At 36.6% G+C, this 24979-nt stretch overlaps 1 protein-coding gene across 2 annotated transcripts in view; it reads right to left on the minus strand.

Moving 5' to 3' along the window:
* Positions 1-24786, minus strand: part of ANO5 (anoctamin 5) — a 96269-nt gene extending 71483 nt beyond the window's left edge. The window contains exons 1-5 of one of the 2 annotated variants that reach the window (XM_065937229.1): positions 24665-24786; positions 15623-15666; positions 11825-11872; positions 4164-4205; positions 1185-1298 (exon numbers count right to left, since the gene is read on the minus strand). In XM_065937229.1, the coding sequence (XP_065793301.1) occupies positions 1185-1298; positions 4164-4205; positions 11825-11872; positions 15623-15666; positions 24665-24704 (288 nt within the window). In that variant the 5' untranslated portion in view covers positions 24705-24786. The remainder of the gene's footprint in view (positions 1-1184; positions 1299-4163; positions 4206-11824; positions 11873-15622; positions 15667-24664) is intronic. The other variant, XM_065937230.1, reaches the window with a different exon arrangement.
* Positions 24787-24979: the final 193 nt, after the last annotated feature.

Consider the following 24979-nt stretch of genomic DNA (forward strand, 5'->3'; position numbering starts at 1 on the left):
TAGTTTTAGGGCTAAGCAAGGGAGGATGGACTGGAATCAACAACAAGATACAAGGAGAGCAGGCATTCACCCATCTCCAGAAAAACAGCCTGCAGGGGAAAAACCTCCACCACTTAAGAGGGCTGCTGAGGATGGCATCAAGTCCCCAGGAGAAGCTAGGCTTGAAGAGACATTCAGACAAGAGCTGAAAGTGGTGACAGTGAATGAATTTTAGTGCCCTGGTGGAAGAGTTTCCAGGGAAAGAATAGAAGAAAAGAACAGGGAGGGATATGTACAGGGACTTACATAATATCTTTAGTTTTTTACTTCATGGGACATTTATTTCCTATGTTAAGCAAGTTAGTAAAAGTATGTTTATATGCTTACCCATTGCTGCTGTTGTTCAGTCACTAAGTCATATCCAACTCTTTGAGGCCCCATGGACTGCAGGACACCTCAAATATTTAATGGCTCAATCAGCAAAGAATCTGCCTGCAAAGTAGGCGACCCAGGTTCAATCCCTGGGTCAGGAAGATCCCCTGGAAAAGGAAATGGCAACCCACTCCAGCATTCTTGTCTGGAAAAATCCCTTGGACAGAGAAGCCTGGCGGGCTACACAGCCCATGGGGTCACAAAAGAGTTGGACACAACACACTAAACCAACCAACCAATATTCATTAAGCATCCATTTTTCTCCAACTACTCCTCTAGGCATTTAAGTATACAGTAAGAAACAAGACAAATAGACAAATTCTTTGGTTTTGTGAACTTACTTTATGGTGTTGGAGACGGTAAACAAGTAAAAAAAAAACACAAATAAATAATGTAAGTTTAGAAAGTGATAATGTAAGTTCAGGAAGAACATAATGTCAAGGCTATTTCAGATAGAATGGATTAATGAAAGCTGAAATGAAATTGAATACAAAAGATAAATATTATATTCATATACACACCCAAATTCTGGTGGTCACATTTAAGAACAAAGGTGAGCTACAAAAAGAAGCCCCTGTCCAAAATGTTAAAAAAAAAATTGAAATTACATATGTATTTTTGGGTTGCATATTTTGTAGTCTTTCCACTCAGTTTCTGCTTCCAGAAATATTCTGGGGCTGCTAATCTTTACAAAATAATTTCAGTGGAAAGACCCCTGTCAAATTATGGAATGTGCTTCTTATTATTCCCATCTCTCTCTCGTAAGTACTTACCGCCTTCAGTTCTGCTTCTTTCTTTATGTCATCAACATAGGAAAGCACAAAATCAATTTTCCTAATCCCATCTCTGAAGAAGATAGAATCTTTGCTTTGTTCATCTTTCTTAAACTGCAGGAGACATGAATGGCACAGGTTTAAATTACAGTTTTATTTTCAGATGGCAAAAGCATGAAAGAAATTAAGTTAAAATTTGGTCACCATCTAATTTCATTTTCCGAAAATGACAGATAAAGACAGAGCTTTCATCAATGGAAGATCATGCTTATTTTAGAAAGTCACATTCATAAAGAAGTTACATATTAAGCAATGAAGACTCAAGATGAAACTAAGCATATTGACTACATGCACATATAATAAAAATGCTACAATTATACCAAAATACAAAATGAATACATGTATACATTGATCCCAAAAGCATATTCAGAGAAAGACTTGTTACTTCATTAAGCAAAATACCAATTAGTCCAACAAATAATCCATGGTCACATACTACTTTAGGGGTATAATTCATTACAGGCTAATGAATGAATCTCACTGCAAGAACAAAAACATAATTAATGCTCATGCTATGTTTTCATAAAATTGCTTTTTAATTAACTTTTTGAAGGGTTAAAATCAAGATGCAACTAAAAATTAGAAAGCAAGTTAGCTTGCTAGCTGGTTTCAAGTAAACTCGCATACAAATCTCCTTTTTTTTTCCATTTATTTTTATTATACAAATCTCCTTTTCAATATCAATTATTTAAGTGAGCTAAAATCAATGCCCTGTTTAAATCTGTTACCAATTCTCTCAGTAAAATGGTCAAACTTGCAAATTTACTCTTCACATGTATAGTTCATTAATTCCTCCCCTTTCAAAACTACAAAAACATCAGAGAGCTTCAAAAAGAAGAGATTTTAAGTTTGACTGATTTGGTCCTCTTGGGAGTTCATATGTAATATGTCATAGTTAATATTTGGAACAGCCCACATATAATACCTAGAATGATGTAAATAGATGATACAGTGCATATCAGTGATCTCTCTAACCCTGTGATGCAAATTTATAATATAGACAACTTTCCAACTGCTTGAGCTAACTAGTGAATGGGGAACTGGGTTTTTAATTTTCATAACTGGTATTTATTTCAATGTATGAGTTTCTTTTATGGTATTCTATGCTGTTTTTCATTCAAGCTAGGCCAGGCAAATCACCCATAAAAAGGACTGGATGTAGATCAGTCAAGTAAGAATAAGAAAAAAATCTCATGCTTGATCTGTGGTTTATGAACAGAATAACTGTATTTTATTTATATGAATGCATAACTAGTATGTCTCAGAAAGAACTAGCTCCCACTGCACAGGAGGAAATGAGTGAAAAAAGAATGAAGAAATAAAAAATACTCAAGGAGTGTAGAGATTACATATCAAGATTTCATCATTTAAATGTTTTTGCACCCCAAAGGATACATAGTCATCTCTCTTCTCCTAAAAGAAAGTTAAAAAAAAAAAAAGACATGAAAAATTCAAACTATTATCATGTTATAGATCTTGATTATAAATCACTAAAAAAAGTGAACAAAATGAAAAATTATTTGAGCTCTTGTACGTTGTCACAGGATTAGCATATTTTATGAAATTACCAAACTGGGGAAGGGAAAATAATACTAATTAGATTAAATACAATCAAAGCAAAAAATTAGAGGGAAAAATAATAATCTTTTTGCTCTAAGTCTGGGTCAGTCATATTTTGTCTGGTAAAGGTTTTTTTTTAATGACATATATTGGTAAGAATTCATATTGTTTGTTTGAACAGCTAAATTTAGGTCCACAAAGAGAAGTTCTGGTGACAGAAGATGTGCATATAGAAATCAACAAAAATCACACTCAGAGTTTTTTTTCCATTAGGGAACAAACAAAGTAGCTGGACTATTTAATCCAATTATTTACTGAATGTTCAGTCAAAATGTGCTGTGTTTAGTTGCTCAGTCATGTCCAACTCTTTGCAACCCCATGGACTGTAGTCTGCCAGGCTCCTCTGTCCATGAGCATAAGTAATTCCCTTCTCTCAAAAACCAAAGGCTACCTAGAAAAACACAAATCTCTATCATTATGTCACTCACTAACTATAAACTGTAAACAATTTTTAACATACAGAGAAATCACCGGTAGCCCTATAAACACTATGAGGAGAGTCCCATGGACGGAGGAGCCTGGTGGGCTGTAGTCCATGGGGTCGCGAAGAGTCAGACATGACTAAACGACTTCACTTTCACTTTTCACTTTCATGCATTGGAGAAAGAAATGGCAACCCACTCCAGTGTTCTTGCCTGGAGAATCCCAGGGACAGGGGAGTCTGGTGGGCTGCCGTCTATGGGGTCGCACAGACTCTTACATGACTGAAGCGACTTAGCAGCAGCAGCAGCAGACGTCCTTAGGACTGTTCACAGAAACTGGTTGACTTCAACTGGGGCAGAAAAACATGATAATTTTGTTACACGTAACTGAAAACTATGAAAACATCTCATTATTTTGTTTTGCACAAGACATGACATTAGATCATTTTTTTTGCAGTGTGTGTGTGTGTGTTTTTTTTTTTTTTTTTATATTTGATTGTATTTGTTCTTGGAAATGCCTGTTTATAGTGAGTCAAACATCTGGGTGGCTATTGAATGAGGTAGTTATTCTAAGGCTCATAAACTTGGATTCTTCATGGAAATTCATAAACTTCTGAAACTGTATGTAAATTGAAAGTGTGTAAGTGCAAGTGTGTCTTTGTGTGTTTGCAATTACATTTTTTTAAAGGAAGAGGTTCTAAAGCTTAAATCAGACCCCCAAAAGATTATGAATCACCATTCTAAAATCTCAGTTGCCTGGGGAATAGGAACCAATGACAAAGTCCCTCAAATTAACAGCATTCATTGCAACAAAAATGACTCAGGCTAGCAATGCAGCCGCCCAAAGCACAGGCAGTTATCACTCCGCACTGGTTACCAGAAGACGCCGCCTCAGGAACAAATTGTATCGCGTGGCAGGCTGGGAAGCAATCAATAGAATGTTAGCAAATCCTGCCCAGAATTAAAGAAGATTTCCCCCAAAGCAGACATACAAACAGACAAACCCCAGTATGATCGCTCATGTGAATATGCATGTGTATGTGTAACACTTCAGATCTGGAAGGTGGGAGAAGACAGTAAGAAGAAAAGAAGAACAAAAAAAGAACAAAAAAGAAGAAGACAATAAAGAATAAATGAAAGAAAAAAAGGGGACTTTGAAGTAAATTTCCCTAAATCCTTTTACAGTAACTTTAAATAATACACATTTGTGGACCTGGATTAAGAAAGAAAAAACAGAAAAAATAATGAAGGAAAACATGAGAATGGAAATGTAAAGTAAAATAGATGTAGTAGAAATTCTGTTATGTATGCCTATATACATCAGGCAAAGAAAGCAAAATTATTATAGTTATTCTGGGACCATGTATGGTATGAAAAGCTCACCCAATAGTGTAAAATATTTCATTACTGAAAAAAATACTGAAATTACCATTACCATATAAGTGTGCGTGTAATTACTTTTTAAGAAAGAGCTTCCAAGCTTTAATCAGATCTAAAAGATTAATGATCTTTCATTACAATTAAAATATTTCACTATCAGGATACTGGGGGGGGGGGGAGTCACTTAATTACTTAAAAGCTGAGTTGTCTTCAATCTTCAGTTACCATTATTTTTAGAATACCAAAGCAATTCACTAAAAAACATCTGGGATAATCAATAATATTTGAAAGGAAAACAACCTATGGCACAAAAAGGCAAGTACTATATTTCATAGTATAATGAAATTATAAATTATCTAATTAAATTATCAATAAAGAATTTCAGTTCTTGCCATGCAAAGTTTTGTTTAAACTGTTGTTTTTCCTGGAATATGTTAAATAGACCCAGCAACTGGTGACTAAGCTGGAAAAGTCTCAGCTCTGTAAACTGAAGAGCCTACGATGTACAGATGAGTTAATACTGCCATTACTTAAAAAAAAGACAGATACATGATGGATGTTGGTCACTGTATAAAGCATAATATTTTGTGTTGGGCTGAAATATTCTAACTTAGCACTTTAGTTTTCTTGGGATCTTTCATGAAATCCACAAGTTACTACTTTTCTCAGATGTTTTACCAGAAGTCACCACAAAATTGTTAAGGGAAATGAAACACTCATACTCTAAGAAGCCATATAGGACCATATTATGACTTTCATGGGTCCCTTTTTCTGTTAAAATGTTTACTAAAAAATAATATATATGATTATACTTTTTTTAACTCAGATTTTAAAATATGTTAAAATTAAAACATTTCCATGGGATCCAATAAGTATTTTGTGCCTCCTATGCCTAAAGAATAAGTTGGCCCTGGAGTCATGGTTTAACTAGTTCCACAACATTAAGAAGGTTGAGAATGCAAGGTATAAAAATTTACCTAAATGACTGGTAAAAAGCCTTCTGTGATAAATATATCTAATGTCAAGTTACTTTGCAGCCTTTCCAATACAAAATATCCTCGCAATACAAAAATCAGTGAGCTCAGGATCAACAGTTAGTCCTGAAAAAGTACTGACTTAATATTTTTTTTAATTAATTTTAAATATATTAAATGAAGATCACCAAAGGACTTGATTACAAAATGATACAATTAACATTCCATAGAGTAAAAATTTAGAATTAACAACTTTATTATGTATTTCCATCATGTGCCAAATATGTTCACTTTTCATTATAAAATAAAAACACTAAACCTACTAAAAATGTATTTTTAAAATCATTCCTATTTCCTTGCTACTTTAGTAACTATTCAGTATATTTACTTCTAGTTTTGTCTAAGCACTGAATTTTTTTAATATAAGTGGCTATATTTAATGCACACATTTTTCTTGCCTTTTTAATAATATTACCATATTAAAATTCATTTTCATATTATTATAAACTTACCGTAAGCATAACTTGTCTGTGTCTTTTCAATTCATTAAATTTAATCTAATTTATTTGTAAAAAGATATGTTAGAGCCTCTTCTCTATAAATAGAGTTGAAAATTTTTATTACTGGTGTTACACAGAAGTTGGCAATAACATCTTTCTTTCATTACACATAACTTGAACACCTTAAGTCCTAACTTTTGAATTATTATGCCAGGTGTTTTAAATCTATATACTTTTTAAATCCAAGATAGAGATGAGAGAGAGAAAGAGAAAGAGAGAGAGCGCAATGTCCAATTGGAAATGAAAAAAATATATATTTACATGAGGATCAAAAATATGAAGCATCTATGGACAGAGTTAACATATATGTATAATACTTGCACATTAAAAATGAAAATATTGCTGATATATACTAAAACATATCAAAACAGAGATATATTTTATGTTCATGTATTGAAAAAGATCAATATCATTAAGATGTAAATTCTCCTAAAATTAATCTATAGATTCTAAGCAATACCAATCAAAACATCAATAATAATTTTTTAGACTTGTCAAGCTGATTGTAAAATTTATATGAAAAATGTAGATTCTAGAGTAGCCAAACAATTTTGATAAAGAAGAATAAATTGGAAATAATCTGATTTTCATACTTTTAATATAAAGTGAAGGCAGAGACATTACTTTGTCAACAAAGGTTCTTCTAGTCAAGGCTATGGTTTTTCCAGTAGTTGTGTATGGATGTGAGAGTTGGACTAAAAAGAAAGCTGAGCGCCGAAGAATTGATGCTTTTGAACTGTGGTGTTGAAGAAGACTCTTGAGTCCCTTGGACTGCAAGGAGATCAAACCAGTCCATCCTAAAGGAGATCAGTCCTGGGTGTTCATTGGAAGGACTGATGTTGAAGCTGAAACTCCAATCCTTTGGCCACCTGATGCAAAGAGCTGACTCACTTGAAAAGACCCTGATGCTAGGAAAGATTGAAGGCAGGAGGAGATGGGGACAACAGAGGATGAGATGGTTGGATGGCATCACCGACTCAATGGACATGAGTTTGGGTAAACTCCGGGAGCTGGTGATGGACAGGGGGGCCTGGCATGCTGCAGTTCATGGTATTGCAGATAGTCGGACATGACTGAGTGACTGAACTGAACTGAACTGAGAGTAATGAAGAAAGTGTAATGTTGTCAGAAGAATAGACACATGATGGGCAAAGCAAAGTTTAGAAATAAACTCACACCTACATGGTCAGTTTCCACAAAGGTTCTATGAGGAAATGATAGCACATGTTACATATGCATAGTAAAAAGCAAATACATTTAATTCTTACCACACATCATCTACAAAAGTTAACTCAAAATGAATCCCAGACCAAAGGTAAGAGTTAAAGTATAAAACCATAGAAAATCTGAGAAAATCTCCTCTACTTTGGTACAGACAATTATTTCTTCACGCACAAAAAGCATGGCTCATTAAAAAGAAAAAAAGAATATGAGAATCTGAACTTTAAAACTTTGAAAATTTGTTTTTGTTAAAAACAGTGTTAAGTTAAAAAAAAAAAAGGAAAGTCACAGACTGGGAGAAGATCTTTGGAATACACAAAGCTGACAAAGGTCTTGCCTTCAAACTTTTTAAAAGTTAGTGAAAGATAATCCAATTTCTAAAATACAGAAAAGATTTGAACATATAGTTAACAGAAGATGTATGAATGGTCAATAAGCCCATGAAAAGATGTGCAACATTATCATTCATCAGGGAAATGAGAACTGAAACCATGAGATATCATTCACTCAACCACTAAAATTAAAAAGCTGACGACATCAAGTGCTGGGGAGCACGGAGAGCAACTAGAACTCTCATGCATTACTGAATGAAAAATACACAACCCCTTTTAAAAACATTTTTGCAGTTTCATATAAAGTTACACATACTCTTTCCATATGACTCAGAAAATTTCTCCTAGGAAATTAGTGCAAAGAAATGAAAATGTATGTCTATACAAACACCTCTTATATGAATATTCCTAACAGTTTTATTTATAAAGCTGAAAATGATTCAAATATCCATCAAACAGGTGAATGGATAAACAAATTCTGGTATATCCATCAATGGAATACTACTTAGCAATAAAACAAAAGAAACCAAAAAATTATGGAGATATTCAATGAGATTCTGTTTATCAGTATCACGTGGAATTCTCGATGAGTTTCAGCAACATTGTGCTGAACAAAAAGTCCAGGAGTCAGACATAGAATATAGTATATATACACAGTATGATTCTGCTCACATATCACTTTAGAAAATTTTTTTTTTTTTAAATCAGAGCTTGCCTAGGGCAGGGGTAAAACAGAAAAAAGGAAGCTTTTTTCCTGAGGTAATGGAAATTTATATCTTGACTGCTGTGATTTGTTAAAATTTGTCAAACTATACACCTAAAATGCATTTTATTATATGTAATGTATAAACAGTAGTGATGATAATTTTAACTTGAACAGCTAGAAGAATAGATTGTATGTAGTTGAGATATGAAAGATTTCAATTGAGCAGCTTCTTGTCTGGGGAAAAAATTACATTTTAGACACATAAATATTGGAATGTCTTTAAACATTCAAATGCATATGGTGGGGAAAGACTTGGATATTTAAGCCTGAAGGTCAGGCGAGATGTCTATACTAGAAACTTCAAATTGAGTGTGGCAACATATCAATGGTAATAAAAACCATGAAACTGAATAAGATCCCCAGCAGACAGAATTAAATGCCTGGAGTCCTAGAGCAATCTTATCTAAGTAGATACGTGGACCAATTATAAATACTAAACTATATTCATGCTAACTGCTTCTGGATCATTTATTCAAATGTACATTCTGGATGGTTTGCATCTATGCCAAACGTCATAAAATATTTGAACAATTGCCCCTGAGATGGGTAAAATCTACACCCCCTTAAAACCACTAACACCATGTTGGTTGTTATTAAGGCATGCCTCTAGTGTGCTTCTAATACCCATTCCTGGTTCTTTTAGGTATAATCTTCATTTTTCTGTTATCTCATTTAAGGGTTTTAGCATCCTTCTAACCTAGCTATTCAGCAAGCCATTTTGGTACTGATGACTTCCTGGTGGCTCAGAGGGCTTCCCTGGTGGCTTAGACAGTAAAGAATCCGCCTGCAATGCGGGAGACCTGGGTTCAATCTCTGGGTCGGGAAGATCCTCTGGAGAAGAGAATGCGCTTTCCAGTATTCTTGCCTGGAGAATTCTATGAACAGAGGCTACAGGTCACGGGGTGGCTGAGCTGGACACAACCGAGAGACTAACAGGGTCAACAGCACTTCGGTACTCAGTAAATCCACTGTTGACTGTGCTGTGCTTAGAGGCTCAGCCAAGTCTGACTCTTTGTGACCCCATGGACTGTAGCCCACCAGGCTCCTCTGTCCATGGGGATTCTCCAGGCAAGAATACTGGAGTGGGTTGCCATGCTCTCTTCCAGCAGATCTTCTATTTTAACCTTAAAATAAAAGGTTAAATTGTGTGAATTCTTTCGAAGTTATAGAATCATTAGTCGGGAAATTCTAGCATAATAATGGTTGGATTACATTTCCCTCCCCCGCCAAAGGGGAAATACATCCAATGATATCCAGCTGATATCTTCGGCTTGTCTCAGCAGATCCCTCTTCTATCCATTGCTACCCTGCTTTTTTTCCTTGGGAGGGTGACTGGTTATAGATATCAAAGAGTTCCTCTCATCTCTGGCTTCCTACAGATGGCTGGAAGGAAGGAGGAGAGGGTAAATTTCTTCCTTTCTGAGGCTGGATTCAGGAGAGCTCTGACCCTCCCTCCACTGAAGTTCACTGACTGTCTCCTAGGTTCTAACAATTGTCCCCTCTCAATTTCCTTCATGGGCAAGGGGGTGATAATAAATATGTAAACAGTTCCCCCAAAATAATCAAGGAAAAAAAAAAAGAAAACCTACCAGTTTGACAGGAAAATAGACAAGATATATAAACAGAATGATCCAGCAAAATAAATGAAAATGACCATAAATGTAGAAAAAAGATAAATGTCTCACTCATATTGAGAGGTATGAAAGTTTAAATTATCCTAGGATACAGTAGTAAATGAAAAAGCTCCACTATCTATACCTCTCTAACAGACAGGCAAACATCTAAACTCAGTAAACACTGTTGGTAAGGCTCTGGAGAAAGAGAACACTTGTATATTTCTTAGAAATGCAAAATAGAGGGAAATTTGGTAATATATGGTAAAATTACATATGCCTTTATTTTTGATGGTTAAATACTATTTAGAAAGATACACTTGGCCAAAATATTATAAGCCTGATTCCCAAGGGTTAAAGACTAAAAGAAAGAAAAGATTTCCAAGATTAAAAACAACTGGAAGGTCCATCAGTAAAAGACTGGATGAATACATCATCCTAAACCCACACAATTGAATACTATGTCACATATTAGCAAATGAGAGCAAAATCAATACACAATACAGAGGGAATTCCAGGATGTTTTTAAGTGAAAACCAAGGAACAGATCAATATGTAGAGTATGCTATCTTTAGTGTAAGAAGCAGGAGAAATGTACACACACATATGTATTTAGACATGGACACACAGAAAAGTAACGGATGCACTGGAAGGACAAACTAGATAAAAATGCTCACTACAGAAGACTTAAGAGGAAGAAAAAAAGAAGAAATTTTTCTTCGAAATGCTTTGATTCATAATTTCAAACGGAGATGGATTTACCTTCAAATAATAAAGTCAAAGTTTCAGTGCCTCTTACATCAGTCCCTTCAAGCATTTAGGAAGAATTCTAGCAATGTGTTCGTTGCCACGGTCAAACATTTTTGTAAAGATTTTAAAGTAAATTATTGTCCTATTATTCTTCCTAAAAAGTGACACCAAAATAGCATAAGCTTTAGGCTGCACTTAACATTATTTGATCTATGGTTTTCAACTTGGGAATCAGGTAAGTGTTTAACATGGTCAAAAAATAAACATAAATTAAAATAAATTAAAAATTAAAAAAAATAAAATTTCTGGTATTTTATTTTGATCAACCCTACACATTCATTCTGGAACATAAAGATCAGTATGCTAGTGAAAGGGAAAACATTTGTATTAAAATTGTCAGTAAGAAAATAACTCTATTTCCCCATCTTCCCAAATGGTATCTTTTAGTTACTAAGCAACTAATAAAAAATTTTGAATGTCTTTATTTACTTCTTAATTGACATTCAAATTTGCTAAATAAATTGTACTTATTCATGATTATTCTTAGGTGTATACCTACAAGTAAGACGAGAGATGTATGGAGAAAGAATACTAAATTAGACCTTGGAAACCTGGGTCCTAATCTAGTCCAGGATATGCCCCCTAAACATATGTTTAATTTTGGTCAAATCATTAAACTTCTCACACCCTTCATTTTCTCATCTCTTAAAACTGAGAAAGTAAAATGCAAGCAAAATCCTATGCTTTATGCACCATTCTAACTAATGTGCCTGATGATACCTTTTTCCCCACAAGCAATGGACTGTTTGCAAATAAATTATCAAATATCATGTATAAGAACTTGAAAAATAACTGTGAACTAAGTAAGAGTCTTAACTGCTGATTATGCAAAGATAACCCATCATGTCCATGCAAGAAAGTGCGCTACTGATGGCTGCTTACCTGTGCTTCTCGACAGATGAGAAAACTGGACTCTCTGCTTCTCGGGTCCTAATAGCACCATGGAGAAGAAATAGCACTGTTAATAATAATGCAATGGAGAGCATACAACTGTCACCAACAAAAACTCTAGATTCTCTCTGCATAATCTAAACCTACAATTCAGAGGAGCTATGAAACACATGAAACTGGATGCAAAATTCTGCATGTACGTGGGGTTTCCCAGGTGGCGCTACTGGTAAAGAACTTACCTGCTAAAGCAGGATACATAAGAAATGTGGGTTCAATCCCTGGGTTGGGAAGCTCCCCTGGAGGAGGGCATGGCTACCCACTCCAGTATTCTTGCCTGGAGAATCCCCATGGACAGAGGAGCCTGGCAGGCTATGGTCCATAGGGTCGCAAAAAGTTGGACACGATTGAGCAACTACAACTAAGCATAGCACAGATATAACTTTTCTTCTTTTAATTCCGATTTTAGTTAGGTTCTTTTGTTTTCTTAGTTGAAACTGAAAGTTTGTAAATTTTATTTATCTTTTCAAATATTAGCTCTTAATTTCGTTGATTTTTCTATTGTCTTTTTAGTCTCTATGGCATTTATTTCTGTTGTGATCTTTACCTACTTGTATGAAGAGTTATCATAAATGGATGTTGAATTTTGTCAAATGGTTTTTGGTATCATATTCTTTTTATCTTTGATGTGATCATACGATTTTTGTCTTTTATTTTGTCAATGTGATGTATTATGCTGACTGATTTGCATGTATTGAACCATCCTTGCATCCCTGGAATAAATTTTCACTTGACTATGGCACATGATCCTTTTAATGTATTTTTGAATTCTTCTTGCTAATATTTTGTTAAGGATATTTGTATATGTGTTCAAGAGGTATATTAGCCTGTAATTTTCTTTTTTTGTGGAGTCCTTGTCTGGTTTTTGTATCAGCATAGTTCTGGCCTCATAAAATGAATTGAGAAGTATTCAATATTTTGGAAGAGCTTGATAATGATAGATATTAAATTTTCTTTGAATGTTTGGTAGAGTTCACCAGTGAAGCCATCTGGTCCTGGAATTTTGTTTGTTGAGAAGTTTTTGATTAACTATTAACTTATATATCACCATAAGAGAGGCTATATATGACAAGCCCACAGCGAACATCATGATTAAAAGAAAAGCTTACACCTTTTTCTGTAAGATCAGGAATAATAACAGGATGCTCATTCTTGACACTTTTAGTTAACATAATATTGCAAATCCTAACCTGATCAATTAGGCAAGAAGAATAAATAAAAAGCCTACTACATTTAAAAGGAAAAGTAAAACTGTCACTATTTGCAGATGGCATGAGTTAATATAACCAAAAACCTGAAGACTGCCCCCCCAAAACTGTTAGAATTAATTATTAAATTTAGTAAAGCTGCAGGGTATAAAAATACACAAAAATCAGTTGCACTTCCATACACACTAGTAAAGAGTTATCATAAAGAGAAATTAAGAAAACAATCCCATTTACAATTGCATCAAAAAGAATAAAATACTTAAGAATAAATTTAACCAAGAAAGTGAAAGACCCGTAACACATTGTTGAAAGACACTGAAGACACACATAAGTAGAAAGATATCTATGCTCATGGATTGGAAGCTTAATATTGTTAAAATGTCCATATCACACAAAGCAATCTACAGATTAATTCAATCAACCATAATTCCAATGGCATTTTTCACAGAACTGAATAAACAATCCTAAAATTTGCCTAAACCCACAAAAGACCCTGAATAACCCAACCGATCTTAAGAAAGAAGAACAAATTTGGAGGCATCATACCTTCTGATTTTCAACTATATTATAAATATATAGTAATCAAAACATAATAGTATTGATATAAACACAGAAACATAGATAAACAGAACACAAGAGCCCAAAAATAAACCCATTATATATGATCAATTAATTTATAACAAAGGAGCCAATAAAATACAATGGGGAAAGGATAGTGTCTTCTTCAATAAGGGGCATTAGGGACACTGGATAGTCACATGCAAAATAATGCAACTAGACCACTATCTTACACCATACACAAAAATTAATTAAAAATGGATTAAAGAATTGAGTGTAAGATCTTAAATCATAAAACCCAGGAAAAAAATATAGGTGGTGAACTCCTTGACATCAGTCTCAGAGATAATTTTTTGCATCTGACTCTAAAACCACATGCAGTAAAAACAAAACTAAACTGGTGGGATATACCAAGCTAAAAAGTTTCTGCATAGCAAAGGAAATCATTAACAAAATGAGAAGGCAACCTACCAAAATGGGAGAAAATATTTGCAAATCATACATCTGATAAGAAGTCAACACCAAAATATATATACATACATATAAAAAACACATACAACTCAATATCAAAAAAGCCAAACAATCCAATTGAAAAAATGGGCACAGGATCTGAATTAGCATTTTCCCAAAGAAATACTGATGGCTAACAGGCACATGAAAAGATACTCAACATCACTAATCATCAGAGAAATGCAAATCAAAATCACTGTGAGATATCACCTTACTCTCGTAAGAAAGCCTACTATCAAAAAGTTAAGGAATAACAGTGTTGGCAAGAATATGGAGAGAAGGGAACCCCTATGCACTGCTGGTGGGAATATAAATTGGTACAGATACTACGGGAAACAGTATGGAGATTCTTCAAAAAATTAAGAACAGAACTACCACAGGGTCTGGCAATCCCACTGATGGTTATTTATCCAACGAATAAGAAAATACTAACTTGAAAAGATACGTGAACCCCTAAGTTCACTGCAACATTATTTACAACAGCCAACATATGGAAACTATCTGAAGTACCTATGAATGGATAAATTAATAAATCATATGGACACACACACGTAAATACACACAATGGAATATTTCTTAGTCATAAGAAAAAGAATAAAATTTTGTCAGTTGCTACATCAATGGAACTTGAGGGTGAAATAAATCAGAGAGAGAAAGACAAATACTGTATGATTTCAGTTACACGAGAAGTCTAGAAAATAAAACAAATAAACAAAATAGAACACAACCTACAGACACACAGAACAGATAGGTGGTTGCCAGAAAAGAGGTGGGTGGAGACAAGCAAAAGGTTGAAAGGTGTCAGGAGGTATCAACAGTCAGTTACAAATAAGTAATGGGGATATAATATATGATACAGTGACTGCAGTCAGTGGTATAGTAATGCATATTTACTAAAAGAGAATAAATCTTAAATGCTATCACAAGAAAAAATATCTGTGACTCTGTAGGATGATGGATGGTAATTAGACTTATTGTGGTGACATTTGGCAGTATATACAACTATGATCATTATGTTGCACACCAGAAATTAATATCAGATTATATGTCAATTATACCTCAGTAAAAATGCACTAATCAGATACTACTAACTCTAACAAAAAAAGTCATCAAATATTATTCCTTGCATTATACTCAAGCAGAGTGTTAAGCTAAATACTGTTATCTTGCATATCAAGTCTCAGCATATCTGAGTTTATATCACAGAAAGCCTCAAAACAAATCCAAACTTATGCTTTCTCTCGTATAACACCCAGGAAGATGCAATATTAAGTTTACATGAAACATGGAATTTGCTTTACTTAAAAATTAATAGGTTGGAGGACAAAACATGAAGAATGTAGTAGGAATAAATAACTGAAGTACAAAGACCCAAGTATTCATATGAAGTATATATCTAACCTTGCCTCAATTTTTGTTTTGACTTACAAGAAGCTAACACATATATTTAACTTACCTCATTTGCTCTGGAATGATGTTCTTCTCTACTGACTTGTCTGTCTAAATTAAGCAACAAAAAAAGTCATGTTAAAATGGCCAACTGATTACAGTATGTTAAAACTCTGAATAGGGAGAATTCAAAATTTAAAAGATCATATTATCTGTGAACAGAAACAATTTTCATTCTTCCTTTCTAATTTTGATGTCTTTTATTCCTTTTCCTGCCTAACTGGTCTGGCTAGAACTTCTAGTACTATGCTGAATAGAAGTGACAAAAGTGAATATCCTTGGGTGACCAATAAAGTTAACTCATAAACAAAAGCTTCTTGAAGTTCCTAATAATTATTAAAAGTATAAAGGGGTTCTGAGATTTAAAAAAAAAAGTTGACAAATGCTATCTTAGCTATAAATTCAGTAGAAATGAATGCACTATGGGAATGATACAAGAATGTTCATAACAGTATTATTGGTAATAACCAGAAAACCAAGGTTTCCCAGGTTGGCTCAGTGGTTAAAAAAAAAAAAAAAAAAAAAACCTGCCTGCCAACCTAGGAGACACAGGAGATGTGTGTTCGACTTTTGGGCTGGAAAGATACCCTGGAGAAGGAAAAGACAGCCCACTCCAGTATTCTTGCCTGGCTAAAATCCCATGGACAGAGAAGTCTGGTGGGCTATACTCCATGGGGTTGCAAAGAGTTGGGCATGACTGAGCACACAACACTCAGAAAACCAGCATCACCCCAAATATCCAGAAACAATAAAGTGGATCAATACAATGTAGTATAATCACACCACGTATGGTATTTAGCAATAAAATTGAATTCGCTTTAATTAGATGCAAAAACATAAATCTCCCAGAAATAGTTCAGCAAAAAGGCAGAAATAATTAGCAATATTTCAATGACATAAAGTTTAACTATGCAAAACCAAAGTATGTTACTTATGGGTGAATACTTAAGGGTAGGTAAATGTTGGGATACAATTAATATAATTACTCGTCAAAAAAACACTCCAGTTCCCTAAGCTCAGATTGCTGTCCTGTATTGCAAACCACACACCAAATACTCAGGCCCTCTCTGCACTGACCTGTGACAACCTAGGCTCAGGCAATGACGTATGCTGCTACTCTGGCTACCGCTAATGCTGTGAATAGCAAACTGTTCTTTGTCTCCCATCTAGGTGTCTCATAATCTTCTACCTGGAACCATGAAATTGTAGCAGGATACTCTGTCAACTTTCAAATGCAGTCAAGTCTCAGACTTCTCACAGTTCTTGCCATTGATCGTCAGTACAACAATGATAATAATGGTGGTGATAATCATTAATCATTGATCAGAATCAGAAATCATTGATAATTTCTCAGTGATCAATGCAAAGAAATATAGGAAAACAATAGAATGGGAAAGACTAGAGATCTCTTCAAGAAAATGAGAGATATCAGCAGAACATTTCATGCAAAAGGGGTAAAATAAAAGACAGAAATGGTATGGACTGAACAGAAGCAGAAGATATTAAGAAGAGGTGACAAGAATACACAAAAGAACTGTACAAAAAAGATCCTCATGACCCAGACAACCACGATGGTGTGATGACTCACCTACAGCCAGACATCCTGAAATGTGAAGTCAAGTGGGTCTTAGGAAGCATCACTACGAACAAAGCTAGTGGAGGTGATGGAATTGCAGTTGAGCTATTTCAAATCCTAACAGATGATGCTGTTAAAGTGTTACACTCAATATATCAGCAAATTTGGAAAACTGAGCAGTGGCCACAGGACTGGAAAAGGTCAGTTTTCATTCCAATCCCAAAGAAAGGCAATGCCAAAGAATGTTCGAAGTACTACACAATTGCACACATCTCACATGCTAGCCAAGTAATGCTCAAAATTCTTCAAGCCAGACTTCAACAGTATGTGAACCGTGAACTTCAAGATGTCCAAGCTGGATTTAAAAAACCAGAGAAACCAGAGATCAAATTGCCAACATCCGATGGATCACTGAAAAAGCAAGAGAGTTCCAGAAAAACACCTACTTCTGCTTTATTGACTTCGTGAAAGCCTTTGACTGTGTGGATCACAACAAACTGAAAAATTCTTAAAGAGATGGGAATACCAGACCACCTTCCTGCCCCCTAAGAAACCTGTATGCAGGTCAAGAAGCAATTGTTAGAACTGGATATGGGACAACAGACTGATTCCAAATCAGGAAAGCAGTATGTCAAGGTATACTGTCACCCTGTTTATTTAACTTGCATGCAGAGTACATCATGCGATATGCCGGGCTTGATGAAGCACAATTTGGAATCAAGATTGCTGGAAGGTATATCAATAATCTCAGATATGCAGATGACACCACCCTTTTGGCAGAAAGCAAAGAACTAAAGAGCCTCTTGATGAAACTGAAAGAGGGGAGTGAAAAAGTTGGCTTAAAATTCAATATTCAGAAAACTAAGATCATGGGATTGAGTTCCATCACTTCCTGGCAAATAGATGGGGAAACAATGGAAACAGTGAGAGACTTTATTTTTGGGGGTTCTAAAATCACTGCAGATGGTGACTGCAGTCATGAAATTAAAAGATGCTTGCTCCTTGGAAGAAAAGCTATGACCAACCTAGACAGCATATTAAAAAGCAGAGATGTTACTTTGCCAGCAAAGGTCTATCCAGTCAAACCTATGGTTTTCCAGTAGTTATGTATGGATGTGAGAGTTGGGACTATAAAGAAAGCTGAGTGCTGAAGAGTTGATGCTTTTGAACTGTGGTGTTGGAGAAGACTCTTGAGAATCCCTTGGACTGCAAATAGTCAAAAGAGTGAATCCTAAAGGAAATCAGTCCTGAATATTCACTGGAAGGACTGATGCTGGGAAAGATTGAAGACAAGTGGAAGACAGAGGATGAGATGGTTGGGTAGCATCACCGACTCAATGGACATGCATTTGAGCAAGCTTCAGGAGTTGTTGATGGACAGGGAGACCTGGCCTGCTGCAGTCCATGGGGTCTCAAATAATCAGACATGACTTAGCGACTGAACTGAGAGGAGACAGACCCAAAACTGTGATAAATGCTATACCAGAAACTAAAACAGCAAACAGAGAGTGAGATAAACAAGGAGGGATGTGGTTTAGATGTAAGGAACTCAGAAAATCTCTCTGAGGGGGTAATAATTATACTGAGATGTGAAAGTTGAGAGGATACAAGAAACATAAGAACATGCAAAGGCTGCAAGACAGGAACAGTTTTTTCGGTGTTGAAAGAAACAAAGGCCAAGCTAAAGATGAGTAGGTAAATGGCAGAGAAGTTTAAGAAGGTGTTGGAAAGGCATGGAGTGGGGGACCTTTTGGGGAGGGCCTTGTATGACTAGATTTCTTCTATAGTGAAATAGTAAGCCATGAAAAAGTATTTATTTAAATAGTATTTACATTTGAATTTTATGAAAAGCACTAGTTGCTGACTGGAGGACATGTTAAAAAATAGTGAGAACTGAGAGAGGAAACAAATCATGAGAGGTTGCTGCAATAAATCACAAGAGATGATATGGGTCTGGCCTGCAGTCGGAAACACTGCAAAGGAAGGCACCCAAGTGGACTGGAGATATCTCAGCAAAAATGGAAAACAAACTGCTATCAAATTGAAGCTGTGCAGGTGGAGAGACAAAGAAGATGAAAGATTGCTAGACTTGAGCAATTTGTGAATCCATTTACTGAAATGGGGAAGATTATTAATGGTAGGCAATTAATACAGCAGATGCTGCTGACTTCCCATAAATATCCTTTCTCTTCCTTGTTCTTCACTAACAAAATACTAATTATATGGTGCAGCAATGAGCTCTCGCAAGAAAAGAACAAAAAAACACATCTCCTAGCCTTCCTTGCACTCTAAGAATACAGCATAAATTCAAAGCTGTGTGCTGTGCCATGCTAAGTCATTTCAGTCGCATTCAACTTTTTGCGACCCTGTGGACCATAGCCCGTCAGGCTCCTCTGTCCATGGGATTCTCCAGGCAAGAATACTGGAGTGGATTGCCTCGCCTTCTCCAGGGGATCTTCCCGACCCAGGGATGGAACCCGCATCTCTTACTTCTCCTTCATTGGCAGGCGAGTTCTTTACCACTAGTGCCACCTGGGAAGTCCAAATTCAAAGCTAACAAATATCATATAAATGACTTTAATGTTTATACTATATTCTAAGATGTAAGCATTAAATGAAAATGCATGTAAATAGCTTTATGCAGCCAGTTGTTGGCACAGAGATCATGAATGTCATTCTTGTTGATATTATTATTATTAGGATATATTCTATACTTTTACTAATTTTCACAACTATTTCAAAGTCTTTGGATAAGCTGTAGAGTGTCAGAATAAAGATAAAAGAATATATTCTGTATTCGGGTCTTTTTGTTACAGGATCTATTAAACAGTTAATAGCTAGTGTAAGCAAAGTACAAAACTAACATGCTATACATATAGCCATATCATTTAACTTTTCTGAGTACAGGTTTTCTTGTCTAAAGATTTAAAATATAAGTAAAAATTATTTGACATATATAAAATGTCACACAGTATCATTATCAAAGGGTTTTACTCATGAATACTGTCTAGATGCACAGCTCAAAGTTCCACAATGTCCGACTACTTCTCATTGGATTTTCAAAAAAAAAAAAAAAAAAAAAGGAACCCCATCTAGCAAACTCTTATAATAAGCAGATAAAGAACAGAAGTCTAAGAAAATACATGCTTTGTCTCTGAATGTATTATACTTTCACACTGGCATATGGAGGCTTTTATTTTCTTGAGGACAAAAACAGTCACTGTTATGCATAGAATTAAGCATAGTTCCAAGCACAGAGAAAAAAAATGCACACTTTATAAGCTAGAGTTATAGAATATTTTATATTTCCATATTTTAGAAAAGAAAGCAGAAAAACTGGAACCACTAATCTTTACTTCCTCTAATTATTTTTGCTGTACTTAACATAAAACAAATAGTTTAAAAAAAATATTTTCCAACTATTATCAGAACTTGATGCAAAGGGTTTATTTCAGAATGTGGAAGTGAAGTGAAGTGAAAGTCACTCAGTTATGTCCGACTCTTTGCAATCCCATGGACTATACAGTGCATGGAATTCTCTAGGCCAGGATACCGGAGTGGGTAGCCTTTTACTTCTCCAGGGATCGAACCCAGGTTCCCCCCACTGCAGGCGGATTCTTTACCAGCTGATGATACAGTTCCTTCAGATTATCTCCAATCCATAATAGTTCTCTCTCATGCTTTTGCCTTTCAATTTGCTGATTCCTCACCCTGGATCTAACAACTGTTTCTTTTTTTAGCTAATTTTTGCTTATGTTTCCACTTTATAACAGTTTTGCCATCTTCCTTTCAAGCCTCGCCAGAAACCTCCTCATCTGGCCCCTGGTCAGCCTCCTCCCTGCTCCCACAGCACCCTGGCCTTAGCTCTTTGGGAAATGTAGCCCCATTCTGGGCTTCCCTGGTAGCTCAGCTGGTAAAGAATCTGCCTCCATTGCAGGAGACCCAGTTCGATTCCTGGGTTGGGAAGATCCTCTGGAGAAGGAATAGGCTACCCACTCCAGTATTCTTGGGCTTCCCTGGTGGCTCAGATGGTAAAGAATCCACCTGCAGTGTGAGAGATCTGGGTCTGATCCCTGGGTTGGGAAGATCCCCTGGAGGAGGGCGTGGCAACCCACTCCAGTATTCTTGCCTGGAGAATCCCTATGGACTGAGGAGCCTGGCAGGCTACAGTCCATGGGGTCGCAGACTCGGACAGGACTGAGACCAAGCCCAGCACAGCACAGCCCTGTTCTCCCACCCTCTGTAAGACTGCAGACTCCCTGAGAACCGGTGGAGTGCACTTTCAGAAAAGCAGAAACATTAAAGACGACAGATGTATTTCCTCACACACCATGCTCCCTCTCTTGCATAGCGTTCACCTACTTGCGCGCTCTCTCTCACACACACAATCAGATGTTCACACATGTCAGAGACCCAGATACACTTTCACACCCCGAGAATATAAAGTTGAAGAAACTGCATAATCTACAAACCTCTGTCAACACAGAGGCATATCCGAAGAGGCAGAATTTGAAGCCTACAACTCTAGATCAGCTTCTTGCTATTCCTGCAACTTCCTCTCAAGTCAACAGAATTGATTAGGCCACTTCTCCTGTGGCCTAGAAACCAGAACTACGAAAGGTTCAGTATAGATCACTATAGCGCTCTCTCTTGCTAAGTCTCTCTCTAGTCGCTAAGTCATGTCCGGTTCTTGCGACCCCATGGACTGTAGCCTTCCAGGCTTCTCTGTCCATGGGATCTCCCAGGCAAGAATACTGGAGTGGGTTGACATCTCCTTCTCCAGGGGATCTTCCTGACCCAGGAATCGAACCCAGGTCTCCTGCATTGCAGGCACATTCTTTACTGACTGAGTTATGAGGGAAGCCCTATCGATCACTATGGAGAATCATAAAATATAAGTCAAAACTTATGCCATCCCAAAGACAGCTTTGAGTTTTCACTGAAAGCACATTACTAATACACACTCAGTGACCCCAGAACCCAAAAATAGCCCTTGGATTTACCAAATGGTCTTCTCAGTTTACATTTATTCCAGGAGTATAAAATAACATAAACATAAATACAGCCACAGACAAAAAACATGAATATTTCAGATCAGAACTTGCTAACAATGTCAATCAGTCAATAAGTCAATTTCAGCAACATTGACATTTTACTAGCAGCATTTCTTTACATAACAATTTAATGTTCTATTACACATTGCCCTTATAATTTCACTTTAAAAATTATTATACTGGGGGAAAACAGTTAATTGGAGATCACTGATTGTTTCTGTGTTCAACTGTAAAGAAAATAAACATAAAATATAACAAATCCTAGAAAAATCTATTATGTCTAAAAGGCACAGTATAAATATTCTCTCTCCGGGGAGAAATTTTATCACATGTAAATCAATTGTTTAACTTTCTCTTCAAAGGTGATTTAAAAATATGTAATACACAGATTCAGGCTTATCTATATTGGGGAATTTACTCTAAGAAATCCATTTTATATTAAAGCACAAGAATAAAAGTAGCTCTTAAAAATTCATGCTGTGGGGGACTTCCCTGGTGGTAGATGCATTTCCCTCTATATTTAATTATTTTTGTTTAAAAAGGGAGGAGTTGCTTCAAGTAATACCATCAATAAAATGGAAAGAGAACCCACAAATGGAAGAAAGTATTTGCAAGCCATATACACTGAATATATAAAGACTTTTTACACCACAATAATTAAAAGGCAATTAACTAATTTTTTTAAACAGGCAAAGGATTTGAATAGACATTGTTTCCAATGAAGATACATGAATAGTTAATAAGCACTGAAACAGGTACTCAACACTTTTGGTCACTGAGAAAATATAAATCAAAATCACATTGAGACAGCACTTCACAACCACTAGGGTTGCTATAAATAAAAAAGACAGACAATCACACATGTTAGTGAAGACATGAAGAAATTGGAGGCACTACATACTACGTGTGAAAATACGAAAATGAGACAGAAAACAGTTCAGCAATTTCTCAAAATGTTCACTATACAGCCACCATATTATTCAGTAATTCCAATACTAGGTGTATACCCAAGAAAAATAAAAACGTATTTTCATACAAAATCTTGCAATAAATGTTCAAAGCGGCATCATTCACAGTAGCCAAGGAAGTGGAAACAATTCAAATGTCCACCAATCGATAAACAGATAAAGTATGAATATATGCAACGGAATATTATTTGACCATAAAAAGGAATAATGCACTGATACAAGTTATAACATGCATGAACTTCAAAAACACTATGCTAAGAGGAAAAAACCAGTTACAAAAGATCACATATTGTATGAGTCTGTTTACCAGAAGTGTTCAGAATTGATAAACCTAGAGACAGTAAATAGATTAGAGGCTGCCTAGAGCTGGGGGTACCTGAGGTGTGGAGGGAGGTGAAGGGGGAATGACAGCTAAGAGGTTTCTGTTTGGGGTGATGAAAATGTTCCAAAATTAGATTATGGTGATGATGGCAAAATTGTAAATATACTAAAATTGGAACTGAACCTTTAAAGTGGGTGATTCTTATTGTATGTAAATTATATCTCAGGCTGTTAAGGGGAGGAGGAGCATGCATAATAAAATAAGGCATTTTATTTCTTTGGTGTCTTTGAAGACTAAATAGTTTGACTTCTTAGATCATTTATCACTTTACAAAAAACCCCCCACTGTTTCCATGCTCACATCTAACACTTAACAAGACATGAAAGTGTCATTAAGAGAACTGAATATCATTGAAGGCCCAGGAGACAGACCTAGAAAAATGTGTGAATTTTCAGGAAATCTGTACTAAAACAGACCAACAGAATGTGGGCCCGGGATGGCCTTAAGGGGAGTTTCCAGAGGTTGGCCTTGTCTCTGTCCTATCCCGTCCCAGAGGGCTTGGTATTTTCCCTGGACCCACACCTGTTTAGCTTCTGGCTGGTTCCTGGGGCCTCTGGCATGGCTCAGGAGGAAAGCCCAAGCAACACGGGTAGGGGGAGATGGGAAACCCCGGAGCAAACGATGGACAAACATTTTTCCAAAGAAACTAAGAATTCAATGAAAGCTTGTGAAACAGCAGCCTCCCCACGTGCAAAGGAATCTCAAACTGATGGACCTCAGGGTTCGCTCTGCTCCTCCCATAATTAACAAGGATCTCAAAGCTTGAGCAGTAATTGGCAAATAGAAACAGGCAACAGGACTCGAGGGCCCCCACCGGGAACTGCTGTCATGCGCCCTAAGCTTGGGCTCTCTCCTTGGTAGGAGGCTCCTTCTTTCCTCTGCCCAACAAGTTCAGGGGCCGGGGAACCTCGGTTCACCCGCCCACGCTCACCCACCCGGGCAGGGACGGTGCGCCTGGCGGGCGCTCTCTCGCGCGGGGCGCAGCGCACCCACGAACGTCCCCGGGATCCGGGCGGCGGGACCACCAACGTCCCCCCGGGGTCCCCGCGCCACGCAAGCCGGCTCCCACCTTGCTGCTGCACCATCTCCAGGACGTCTGGGTCGCCCATCTTCGCTAGCTCGTTGATGACGCTGCCCGAGGGGGAGACGGTCGACCACTGCGACGACTGGCGAAATCTGGTCTGGAGGCTGAATCTGATGGTGGCCCGCCGTGTTTGGGATGGGAGCAAGAAGCCCTCTTTGGAATCGTCGTCCTCCTCGGGTTCCACCGGCCTCGGGGGCGTCAGCCCGTGAGGCTTCCTCTCCGGCCGGTATTTCCACTTGTTCGGGTTCTTGAGGTTCAGCTTCAGCGGCCTCTCCCGGTAGCGCCTCTTGGACTGCTCCC

This window comes from Muntiacus reevesi, chromosome 5 (assembly GCF_963930625.1).
Source record: "Muntiacus reevesi chromosome 5, mMunRee1.1, whole genome shotgun sequence".
NCBI classification, from domain to species: Eukaryota; Metazoa; Chordata; class Mammalia; order Artiodactyla; family Cervidae; genus Muntiacus; species Muntiacus reevesi.